Raw genomic sequence first — 13356 nt, forward strand, 5'->3', positions numbered from 1 at the left:
TGAATACTAGATTTTGTTATGAACTGAGATAAAGAAAACTTTGGTCATTTAAAACTTGGAAGTATAAATATTAAAAATTAAATTTGAATATTGATTTGTTTATAAAAGTTTAATGTAAAAGTAATTAAGATATATATAAGATAAAAACTATTGATAAATGTAATAAACATGTTTTTACTTAGCTGATATAATAAGAACTGTACTAGCTTAAATATGAGATAATAGACATTAAGAGAAAAAGAGAGGAAGTTTTTTATGTTGAAACGAGAAATTTTGGTTACTAAATTTAAGACATTTGGAAATTAATAGAAAATAAGAATGTTATACTGTATTATTAATTAGGTGATGTAGGGTGGTGAAAAATAGAATATATTCAAATAGATAAGACGTGTATCCTGAATATTAGACTTTGTGATAAACTGTGATAAAGGGAACTTTGGTCACTTAAAATGTGGAAATTATAAATATTAAATGTTAAATTTAAATATTAATGAGAAACGAAAAATTAGGGAAAACTAATTAGGACATTGATTGTCTATAAAGGCTGAATGTTAAAATAACCAGGATATGTATAAGCTAAAAATTATTGATAAATGTAAGAATGTTATTTTTATTTAATTGATATAATAAGAATTGTATTAGTTTAAACATGAGACAGTAAATACTAAGGGGAAAAGAGAGGAAATATTTAATGCGGTAGTTTGAGACTTGTACTAAAGATACTTGTATGTCACTGAATTATCGATTAACTCAGCCGCCACGTTGCTTTTTAAATACTTAAATGTAAAATTAGAAAACCAATAGAACATTATAAAAAAATAATATTTATAGGTTATTTATATGTAAGGGCGTAGATTTATACATATGTTGTATACAGCATGTTTAAATGTGTGCTATGTATGTGTATACTTTTAGAGCAAGCAACCAAATTTCCTTTTTAATGTGTGCCCACAGTAAAAAAATGACAATAAAGAAACTGCTGAGCGTTTCTGATAATGTATTGAATTGGATTGTTTTTCTTTGTGTATGTTTGTGTTATAAATGCATCATATTACTTATTGTTTAATTATAAAAATTAATAAAATTTTCTTATAAAAAAAATAAAAATAAAAAAAATAAATAAAGGTTATCTTATCTTTTCAGTGCCGTTGTAACTTTGAACGGTCACTAAATGAACTGTTGTAAGTCGAGGACTACCTGAATTGGAAAGGGGGGGAAATTAACTTGAAAAAAAAAAGAGAAAAGAAAACTGGTATCAGTAGAGATCCAGGCACTAGAAGATGCATCCGGAGGGGTGAAAGGAAATCACGGGTAATTTCAACCCAAGCTTCACACACACACACGCCAGAGCCACCTACCCGATTCCTGCTCCTTGGCAACGGGGAGTCCCGGGACGCTTCTCCCGTTTTCCCCAAAGTCTCTCGGGCGCGCAGAAAACCCCTCGGACCCGCGCAGAGCCTCGGCGTTCCCGCCGCGCGGCTGATCGCGAGGTCTGCAGCAGAGGGCGCCCTCAGGCCCAACCTCGGCGCGAGCCCGGGATGAGGGTGGGGAGGAGGGGGGGAGGCTTTGGGGGAGCGCCCGCGTCTGTTTCCGGGCCTGCCGCCCGCCGGCCCGCCCGCCCGCAATTGCAATCTGTGCCGGGCTGAGGGAGCCACGCGGCCCGCCCTCTCCTCGTCCAGTCGCGCGCGAGGCTGAGAGGGGCGGAGCCGTCCACGGGGAGGCTTTTTTCCCCAGCCCCGGGCCAGACGCGCGAGCCGTCTCGCGGAGAGGAGACAGGCAGGCGGACAGGCCGGCCGGGCGGGACGACTTGGACGAGAGCCGCCATCGATCGCAGGCCACGCTGCGGAGGGGGCTCTGGGGTTGCCATGGTGAGTCCTCCTCCTCTCTTCCCGCCCCCCTCCCAGACTTTGATCTCGAGTTTGCATTTCTCTAAGCCCGCCGAGGTCGGCAGCGCCAGGCTTCTTGCAAGCCCGCGCCCCTCCACATCCATCCCTCCCCCCCCCGCGCCTATTTCTGCAACTTGCCTGAGAGTTCAGCCGCCCGACCGGCTTCTGAAGCCGGCGTCTCGCCTCCTCAGTCCAACCCTTGTCGTCTGAAGGATCTTTTGCATTCCGTGGGGAGGTTGCATTGAAGGATCTTTTGCATTCAGGGAGGTTGCAGTTCGACGCTCGAGGAACTGAAAGCCTGGTCGGTCTCGGATCTCTGTTTTTTTTTTAGGTTTTTTTCTAAAAGCAAACCCAGGAAGGATGCAAAGCAAAACAGTCGCTCTTCCTGGATCAAATAGCGACCGGGAGTTGAAGCCGGGAGGGAAGCTTCTTTGTTGCTTTTCGTAAATCAAATGAGGACCTTCATTCAGCGCGATCCCTCTGGGTTTGGTCGGTGGTTCAGGCTAGCTCAGGATTCCTCTTCTATCCTGAAATGTTTTCCCTCTTAGAGTCCACGGTTTACTTTACTGGTAGTCCTCAGCTTACCGCAGTTCATTTAGTGACCGCTCAAAGCTACTCTCCACGGTTTACTTTACTGGTAGTCCTCGGCTTACCGCAGTTCATTTAGTGACCGCTCAAAGCTACTCTCCACGGTTTACTTTACTGGTAGTCCTCGGCTTACCACAGTTCATTTAGTGACCGCTCAAAGCTACTCTCCACGGTTTACTTTACTGGTAGTCCTCGGCTTACCACACTTCATTTAGTGACCGCTCAAAGCTACTCTCCACGGTTTACTTTACTGGTAGTCCTCAGCTTACCACAGTTCATTTAGTGACCGCTCAAAGCTACTCTCCACGGTTTACTTTACTGGTAGTCCTCGGCTTACCACAGTTCATTTAGTGACCGCTCAAAGCTACAGCATCACTGGAAAAAGTGACTTGTGACCGTTTTTCACACTTACCACCGTTACAGCATCCCCATGGACACTTGATCAAAATTTGGGCACTGGGCAACTGGCTTGTATTTATGACGGTTGCAGTGGCCCGGGGTCACGTGATCACTTTTTGTGATTTTTTTTTTGACAAGCAAAGTCAATAGGTTTATGTAGTGCTTCCCATTGTTATTTATTCTACCTCTAATGCAGGGGTAGGCAACCTTGGCTCTTTTATGACTCGTGGACTTCAACTCCCAGAATTCCTGAGCCAGCCATGCTGGCTCAGGAATTCTGGGAGTTGAAGTCCACGAGTCATAAAAGAGCCAAGGTTGCCTACCCCTGCTCTAATGTAACTGTGGCAAGAAAGGTGGTAAATTGGGGCAAAATTCACTTAACAACTGTCTCGCTTTGGGCTCAATTATGGTTGTAAGTCGAAGACTACCTGTATTTTTTCTTTGTATTTATGTCCTTAAACAGTATATGCTCCCTTTCAAAGCCAGGTTCCCCCAGGGGAGTTCACTGATAATCTAAAATCTCAGTATTGGAAATGTGTCCGGACTCATTTCTGGGTTTAAAAAGATTGGAGTTACACTGGTGTTCTTCCTCCACCCTGAGATAAAATAGTTATTGCTGTGCCTGAAGAACAACCTGGTGCTTCCTGTTTTGTGTTTCACCTCTTGTGAAACAAGAAACAGGTTTTTCCCTAACCACTAAATGTGAGATGGAGAAAAAGCCTTGAAATACATTCGTTTTTGTTTACTTGTGATGCATGTGATGCCAGCACAGAATTGCAGTACTGTAATTGGCATTCCTTCCTCTGGAAGTTTGGTTGAAAAGTTGAGAAGAACATCATGGGGAAATTCCAAGGCGACGGAGAGGGACTTTTTTCAATGCAGAAGACTTCTTGTTTCAGAAGTTCTTTCATAACTAATGGATGCTAATTGCAAATACATAATTGTGCACATTTGGCAGTTTTGGCTAATGGTATTGGGACGTAGATTTTTCCAGTGCATATTGAATAATACCTATTATGTCCATTATATTAATTTGCCTAGAAAAATTATCAGTTCACATGGTATTGAACGTGATCTTTATATGATTAAAAAACTGTTTGACCAGCTTAATAATTGTGGAGAAGAGGCTACATTTTGGCATATTTCTTTTTCTGTTGTGGAGTGAAAAACATTGTAGAAAATGGTTTCATAGAGGTGTGTCTTATTTCTTCCTTTATTTAAAGATTTTCTTCCCATATTATAGGCACTCTTCAATGTGCAAATTATTCCTTTAGTGACCATTCAAAGTTAAAATGGCACTGAAAAAAAGCGACTTATGACTGTTTTTCAAATGACTGTTGCAACATCCCCATGGTCACATGATCAAAATTTGGACACTTGGCAACTGGTTCATATTTATGACAGTTGCAGTGTCCCAATGTCATGTTATCACCTTTTGCGGCCTGACAAGCAAAATCAATGGGGAAGCCAGATTCACTTAACAACCATGTTACTAACTTAACTGCAGTGATTCACTTAACAACTATGGGAAGAAAGATTGTAAAATGTGGCAAAACTCATTCAACTGTCTCGCACAGCAACAGAAATTTTGTGCTCAGTTGTGGTTGTAAGTTGAAAACTACCTGTATCAACATTTTAAAAATCCCAATGAAAAGTAGTTGCATACAGCTGCTTTATGCCACACTGCTTTTTCTCTAAGTGATTAAGTCTGGTAAATGCTTATTGTTGATAGAATACAGAGAACACAGTTTCACTTGATTTCCTGCAGAGAAGCTGATATATTAGGAAGGTATTTAATACAGATTTGGGTTAAGGTTTTGGGTCTTGTTAGTGTTTCAGTGGGGAACTATCAGTAAATCATGTATAACTTCCTTGAGATTCATGATGAAGAATAGGTGAGATATCGATGGATTAAAATACATGCTTTGAGGTGTATACTTGGTCTGTTGCACTTTCCCACCAAATTGGCATGTGCATTCAGGGTAAGCTTGGTGATTGAAGAGGCATGAATAGATGATGTTGTAATCCTCCCAGAGTCACCTTGCAGCAAGATGAGTGGCAAAGAAATTTAATAGATAGATAGATAGATAGATAGATAGATAGATAGATAGATAGATAGATAGATGATAGATGATAGATGATAGATAGATAGATAGATAGATAGATAGATAGATAGATTAGATAGATAGATAGATAGATAGATAGATAGATAGATAGATAGATAGATAGATAGATAGATAGATAGATAGGAAACTGGCCATGACTGAAGCTGCAGAGCAGTTCTCAAAAATGGGCTGAAGAAAGTGAATTGATGTAACATTGAATGTCGAAATTCTTTTAGTAATGCAGTCTGTTGAACAACAAACCTTAAAAGTGTTGCCCAATCATGCTGTGTTCCTGATACTTGTTGAACTACTTCTTTGCCAGTAAGGCTTCCTTAAGCCATGTGGAGGATAAGGCTGCTTCAAAGAAAATGTGATCTACTTTGCTAATTAGCTGTGTAAACATTGCCTTTCAGTTGCACAATTTTGTTTCTCATCATGATAATTTGTTTCTAAAAGTGCTGAAAAATGATATGGGACAGTTTTTCATTAAGTCTGCATTTTCTGCGGCTCATGAGAAAAGTACATCTTCCTTCCCCTGTCCTTACCACTTTCTATAGAGCAGGGGTGTCAAACTGCTGGCCCACGGGCTGGACGCATCATGCGGAAGCCGCGCCCACCCCATTGCCGGCAATATCAAAACTCTCCCGATACGTTGCGCGACGTCATGTGACATCGCACGTTTGACATGTCTGCTATAGAGGGACGATCAAGAGCATCCTGCCATATTGCATTATGTCTGGTTTGGAAGTCCTGCTTCAGTCAGGAAGGCAGTGCAGAGAGTGGTGAGGATGGCAGAAAAGATTTTTGGTAGTTCACTTCCTTCTATCTAGGTCATGGCATATAAGTGATTTTTGAGCAGGGACCTCAGGATTGTCTAGGATGCTGCATATCTTCTTCACGACCTGTTTTCCTTGTTCCTTGATTTTTTTTTTTCATTTTTATTAAAAAAAACAGTTTAAACTGTTAACACAATGATAATTAAAGCTTTCAAAATATATCTGGATAGTGTAGTGAAGTATGAATGAGCAAAAAACCAGATATAATTTTTTTGGGTGTTGTTTACTGTTTTGTATAAAAAGAGAAAAGAAATAAAAAGAAAAATATTGAAAAATGTATTGTCCCTCTGTAATACTAATAGTCTTACATGCGTCTCATTTTATAATTAAAGTCACTTTAACATTGAAGTCATTTTATGCATCAATAGGAAATTAAATTTATAATCTATTGTATGCAGTGCAGATTTCCAAAAAATTCTGCAGTGATATCCTTATGTGAATGGCAGTTGGAATACATGTTCTTCAGAGCATTAACCGAGGACAATAGATGTCCTTCCACAGTGTAGTATCGGTACTGCGCATCATAAAAACATGCAGGATCCATTTTCTTCCCAATTGTACATTCTTCAAAAGAGCATGAGTAACATCTCTGAGTCTACTCTCTAATTAGTGTTTTTTTGTACTTTACCATCTTGTGGGTGCACACAATTGATACTTTGTGTGGATTTATTTAAAAAAAATGGGAATATCTTTTGATCAAGGTCTCTCTCTCTCTCTCTCTCTCTCTCTCTCTCTCTCTCTCTCTCTCTCTCTCTCTCATACACACACATACACAAAAGGATTTGTTGTTAATGGGCAGCTTTCTCAATCTATCCAAGCAGAGACTTTCTAGGGGTAGGGAATGATGGCCCTTTTATGACTTGTGGACTTCAACTCCCTGAATTCCTGAACCAGCCATGCTCAGGAAGACATTTAAGATGTATGTTGGAATGAAGCAAACTAAAATAGGACTTAATTTACATTTAACAGTTTCTCACTGAGAGGATAAACTGTCAGTCACATAATGTACAGAGTTTTTATCTCTACATAAAAAGTAGTATTCTGTATTTTGTAATTTCTGCTACTTTTCTGTCACCAGTTTTTAGGATTTTCTACCAGTAACCAGTAGCCACCGGACTATACTAGCAACTTTGAAGGATAGAGCTAAAGCTATCTGCTTAGCTGCTTGGGAAGCAAGGATATCCTTGTGTCATGTGATTACAACCTTGGTTTAGGTGGAACACCCGTCAGGATCTTGTCTCCATTGGAAAGACTCCAGTGCTAAATCTGCATTCCTGTATGCTTCCTCTGCCCTTGGACTTGTGAAATTCTCCCCCCCCCCCCATTTGAGTACTAATATGAGACACTCTAGTTTTCTGCCATTCCCTTGTCCTCTTTTCCTAGATCTGTGCCATTGGCTGCCCACCTTCTAGTCCTACCTTGTTTAGCTCCAAGTCTTGTTTAGATTCTGTGAACTTCTGGGTCTCTGAACTCTTTATGCTGTACCCTAGGCTATCAGGCAAAATCTCACCATCCCTGTATGTCTCCTGAAGCTTGTAGCTTGATTGAGTATTGTACCTGCCTTCCCAGTTGTTTGTATCACATTCCTAGGGTTAAACCAGTTACAACTTGTTAAGCTTCTGATGGCTCAGCCTAGACCAGGATGCACAACAGAGGTTTGTGTGATGCATGAGTCAAGCTTATTAAGTCTATAGCAGCGATGGATGCTTGAAGTTGCATAGCTCAGTTCTTTATATGCTGAGACAAACTGATTCTCTAAGATGCACTAATGAATAATATTTATTCTTTCTGTGAAGGGTAAATAAGATCTAACAGGAAGAATCCAGTTCAAGGTGATTGTAATCATGTTAGAATGATTGCTTGTTACAATGTTCAAGAGGACAGATTGGAAGGCTAAATCAGGACAGGTGGAATTCGTGTCTTTTTGTATGTGTTCTATATTGTGCAAAACTGTAAAAATATTTGGCAATATAATATACGTAAGGCTAATCATGCAGCCATAGTGCAAGTCAGAGATTTGCTATCTTAGGTAATCTGGTTGAAGATACAACCTTAGCATGATTTACTGATTAGATCTGTGTGAACAGCCTAATAAATAGCAAATGGGACTTTGAACCTCTCTAAAAGGAAAATGAAAAGCTTTTTTTAGATAAAATGTGCCTGTGCACAAAACAGACAGGTTTACTGGTTCACTTTCTTGGTAATTCTGTTGAAATTGCCTTTTAGGGAACATAAAAAATATGCAGCTTGTTTAGTGCCGCAGACAAAGCAAATAGGTCTACAGGTGTTGCTAAAAAAAACATAGAAATGTAGAAGAAATATAATTGTACTCAAAGCCAAACTTTGAAAGGCAAGAAAATGAATGGCTTGGGACAAGCCAAGGGATAAAGGCCAGGTTGGTAGTAGAAGTTCTGGGTAGCCCTAAAGTAATCTTATTGCTTTCAGCTCGTTTTGATACAGGTAGCCCTCAACTTACAACCATTCATTTAGTGACCATTTGAAGTTACAATGACACTGAAAAAGGGACATGACTGTTTTCACACTTATGACCGTAGCAGCATCTTCATGGTCAGGAGATCAAAATTTGGACGGTTGGCAGCTAGCATGAATTTAAAATGGTTGCAGTGTTCCCGGGGTCATAAGATCACCTTTTGAGACCTTCTGATTAACAAAGTCAGTAGGGAAGCCAGAGTCACTTAACAAATATGTTAATAACTTTACAGCTGCAGTGATTCACTTAACAAAAGTGGTGAGAAAGGTCATAAAATGGAGCACAAAATTCACTTAAGAGCTATCTTGCTTAGCAACAGAAATGTTGGCCTCAGTTTTGTGGACATAAGTCAAGGACTTCCTGCATTGTGCCCTTTTCCTTAAGTAATTTGGACCACTATTGTAAATTGTACAAACAAACATCAAGTCAATTTATCTAATTTAGTCTTGACCACTGATTGGTAGTGTCACTTTAGTTAGGGCTTTGATTGACTGATATTTCTGCCTTTAAGGTGCCAGAGACCAAGTCTTTAGCACACTTTTTGCTCTCTCTTCCTAATTGTCTTGATTCATCAAGATAAAAGAGTTATACATTATATTTTTCATAGAATTAAAATGAATGATAAAAATCTAGGAACTCATGAGACTATGGGAAAAGCAGTATGTATTACTGAATTAAATAAATAGTATTAATATAGAGGGCTGTAAGCTCAAGGGGACTTTAAACAATTCAACGAAACAAATTCCTAAATGGGATTTCAAAGTTGTTGAGAGTCAGAGGTGTACAAGTTTATATTAAAATTATTATACTATGGATAACACTACATCAGTAAAACAAAATTGAATGAAGCCTCATTTGTTAATGTAAATATAAATACTGACATTAATAGTCCTTTCCCTAATCAGAAATATTTTTCCACTGTCTCATCTAATTTAATTGCTGGCTGGGGAATTCTGGGAGTTGAAGTTCAAAATCTTAAAGTTGCCAAAGTTAGACACACCTACTCTAGAGGTTTAAAATTTAATAGCTGATATGGAATTTCCATAGTACAGGGATTAACCTTCAATCTGCATGGAGTAGAGCTCTGGACAGCCATCCTAATCTTGATTCCTTGTAGATGGATTGTATTACAGTTCCTATCATTCTCAAGTGCTGATGTTGTGTGGAACTAATGCAAATCCTCGTTCAACACATTTGAAGAGCATGTGTTTGGAAAAAGGTGTTTATCAATTTTCTTGTGCAGATCCCAATTAAAGCAAAATACCACACCTAGCAAGACCTGCTCTAAAATGAATTTAAGTCAGCTAGAAGTTGAAGAACAGGTTTGAAGAGTAGAACGCACAAATACTAATGTATGTTTCTGGAGTAAAGCTTTCCTGAGAGCTGGATAAAATAGACCTCATTGACAAAACTCGGGGAATAATGTGCTGTCAGAGCATGCACAATCTTACTGAGCTGCGATAACCCAGGAATAAATACAGTAAACAGCGTGGTTTGTATTAAATGGTGGATTATCATACACTATCTATAAATATCATACACCAGGAATAATATACATACACGTGGTAATACAGCAAACTCCAATACACAGTAGTTACAGCAGGAAACGGACGAGAGAGAGAGACTCCAGCAAAAGCCTTCCCTTTTATACTCAGGCTCTTAAAGGGATACAGACCCTGCTTGCTCTTAAAGAGACACAGACACAGACCCTGCTGAGTCATTCCTATCATTGCATCATCCACCTTATATTACATTACATCAGCTCATTAGCCTTTAGATCAGGGGTCCCCAATCCCCGGTCCGTGGACTGGCACTGGTCCGCAGCATGCCAGCAAATGGGCCGCACAAACAAGCAAAGCTCCATTCTTGGGATGCAGGCAGTATTCAAAACCACACCCCCTCTGGTCCGCGGAAAAATCTTTCTCCATGGCACTGGTCCCTGGTGCCCAAAAGGTTGGGGACCTCTGCTTTAAATAATTACCCTGACGTGTAATCATAGAAGGCTACGGAAATAGAAAATTATAGATCTGCTTTTATTGCAGCTCATGATGTTCTTAAAATGATCTTGAAAATAATTTTCATTAGCATAGTTCAGTGATGGCGAACCTTTTAGAGACCGAGTGCCCAAACTGTAACCCAAAATCCACTTATGTATCGTCAGGTGCTGGGTGGGCGTGGTCCATTGGGTGGGTGTGGCCCATTGGGTGGGCGTGGATGCAGTGGTAACGGCAGACTGGGTGGGACTAAAATGTTCAATCAATTCCAACTTTGCGAGATCTTTTTTTTCCCCGCAAGAACTTGAAATTGATTGATTGGACCTTTTTTTTTTTTTTTGCACACGACAGCGGAGGCCTAAAGCAAAAAGGTTTCATAAAACCCAGCTGAAGGCCTAGGATTGGGGCGATGGCACGCGTGCCCACAGAGACGGCTCTGTGTGCCACCTGTGGCACGCGTGCCATAGGTTCGCCACCACGGGCATAGTTCTTGCAGTAGAGTATTGATTTCATTTTGCTTACAGAGTATAATGATAATAAGTCAGAAACTAAATTGTTGCAAAACATCTTGCATTGCAAATCAATGTTATCTAGATTGAAGTCATTGTGTACAGCATTTATGAAAACTGGAAGCATATTTCCATGGGAAAAGTTCATTCTTATACAGTTTTAAATGTAAAAAAGTTGAAGGGATGATGCAGTAACTTTCTGCTAAGAACATTAAGGCTTTTTAGTGGGGATTAATGTTCATTTTGGTGATAGACTACACTTTTTGATAGCCTACTTATATTCTCACAAAAAGAGTATTTCTAGCTGTCTCCAACTATCTGTCTTTCAAATCTGTTGAGGCTCAGTGTTTAATCATTTTCACCTAAGTTGGCTTATAATAATGCGCTTTGTACTTCTACATGTCTGGAAAGTACCCAATTGAGGAAAGTTGTAGTACATTTAATATTTTCCGGATGCTTGTGCCAGGTAGCACTTAAATCAGGAACATAATAAAATTGACAATTTAATGCCCTCCAATGCTTTCAAAGCTTGTTTGCAGGTATGATGAATTACGGTACTCAAGGATCTGAAATGCTTTCAAACCAGCTTTTCAAGGAGAACTGATGCAGGAAATTGCTTTATAGTGAATGTACCTCTACTTGACAATCATATGGCCAACGCACCCTTTTAAGTAGCAACACCCCAGTTGAAGCCCTTTTCAAGAGAGCTGATACTATCTCTCATTTGTTTCCACTCTAATCCAACACTGGTTCCCTCATACCAAATACATCCTACACAAAGACATGTTAAACCACTTTCATATTGTCAGGAAAATTACATGGATGGCTGTATAGTATCCTTGAAGTTATCAGAAAGTAAGTTAAACTTGAAGAAGACATTACTTTTAAATATATCGTCACTTTTAAATTTATCTTTAGCTGAATGGTACAACTTTTGCTTATCTCTATGATAGTTTTATTGTACCTTTTGCCTTTAAGAGAGGGCACTCTGATAAATACATCTATTTTGGGATGCTTCAATGAGCATCCTATTTATTTATTAAGGCAGTGCTTTTCAACCTTTTCACCCATTCTACCACTTTTAGGATATGGCAATATCCGAGTACCACCAGTTGCCTAGTAAGGTGTCAAAAACTTGATGACCAAAAAAAAAAAAGGGGAAAAAAGTGATAAAAGTACAGGTAGTCCTCGACTTACAACAGTTTGCTTAGTGACTGTTCGAAGTTACAATGCCACTGGAAAAAGTGTCCCCCAAGCCACCGCCGAGCAAGATACCTACCTGCCCACCCGGCGGCGCTCTTCCTCCTGTCCGAGGTTTTCATTGTGAGCATTTCTGTTGAGGATTGGCAGTGGAGGTGGGGAGGGGGTGTGTTTGGTTTTTATTCCCCCCGTCTGCTGGGTGGTTGCAGCAGGTTTTGGTCACTTCACATGACCCTGGGACACTGTGACCAACATAAATATGAATCAGTTGCCAAGCATCTGAATGTAAATCACAAGACACTGGAGATGCTGCAACATTCCAGCTGATCGGCGCTTCTTCTGGACTCAGCAGAAGTGCCAGGATCAGTACTGCTTTCCAACTGATTGCGGTGCTGCCACCAGTTCAGCTCATTCCCCTCCCCCACTACCACTTTTCTAGGATGGTTGCGTACCACCTGCCAGGTGCCAATGTACCACAGGTGGTACCCGTACCACTGGTTGAAAAGCCCTGCTGTATAGCACTCTCTTAAGCGGTTTACAATGTCAGTATATTGGCCCCAACAATCTTTTACCGATTTCGGAAGGATGGAAAGCTGAGTCAACCCTGAGCTGGTCCGGATCGAATTCCTGGTTATGGGCAGAGTTAGCCTGCAGTACTGCATTCTAACCAGTGCGCCACCACAGCTCCTATGCTCCAATATGCTGGCAGGAGAATTCTGGGAGTTGATGTCTGCATGTTTTAAAGTTGCTAAGGTTGAAAAACACTGTATTAAGGTATTTCCTTGAGGATTCTTTAGCTAAGAATTCCATTTTTTCCCCCTGATTATATTTGATGGACAAGGGCTTTAGGGAGCCTGACCAGTACATGAAGGAGGACAGACCTGTTAATGGCCATTTGTCATGAGGATTGTTTAAGTGCCATTGTGTCCTTCAGGAAGCAACATAGCAAGAAAGAGTTATTGAAGACAAGCCTTCTTGTTGACGTGCATAAGATACCTGGTTAGTTGCTAATGCTGATCACAATATTGTAATACCTAAGCCAGACCTGCAAACCTGCTTTGAGTTCTGACTAGGTGACACTAGAAACCTTTGACAAAGTCATGTGGGCTTCTTACCAAATAGAATAAGAGAAAAATAGGTTAAAAGAAGGGAAGTAGAAGGAGTGTTTACTCTCAGAATTGGGTTTTGAACAATAAATTGTATTTTTGACACCAGAAGGCTGAACTTATTTTGTCAAGTTAAGTTTAACTTAAGGGCCTTGTATTATAGAAGGCAAAAGAAAACTTATATGCCATTATGAAAGTTCTTCCAAAGGGATGTGATACAAAGATTCTAAAAGCTTTGCAGG

At 40.0% G+C, this 13356-nt stretch overlaps 1 protein-coding gene across 1 annotated transcript in view; it reads left to right on the forward strand.

The window, feature by feature from the left end:
- Positions 1–1785: 1785 nt before the first annotated feature.
- SGPL1 (sphingosine-1-phosphate lyase 1) overlaps positions 1786–13356 on the forward strand; it is a 54850-nt gene continuing 43279 nt past the window's right edge. Inside the window, exon 1 of the mRNA XM_015821231.1 lies at positions 1786–1868. Within this exon, the coding sequence (XP_015676717.1) occupies positions 1866–1868 (3 nt within the window). The 5' untranslated portion in view covers positions 1786–1865. The remainder of the gene's footprint in view (positions 1869–13356) is intronic.

Source organism: Protobothrops mucrosquamatus, unplaced genomic scaffold (genome assembly GCF_001527695.2).
Source record: "Protobothrops mucrosquamatus isolate PMUCROS unplaced genomic scaffold, P.Mucros_1.0 scaffold1282, whole genome shotgun sequence".
In the NCBI taxonomy this organism is placed as follows: domain Eukaryota; kingdom Metazoa; phylum Chordata; class Lepidosauria; order Squamata; family Viperidae; genus Protobothrops; species Protobothrops mucrosquamatus.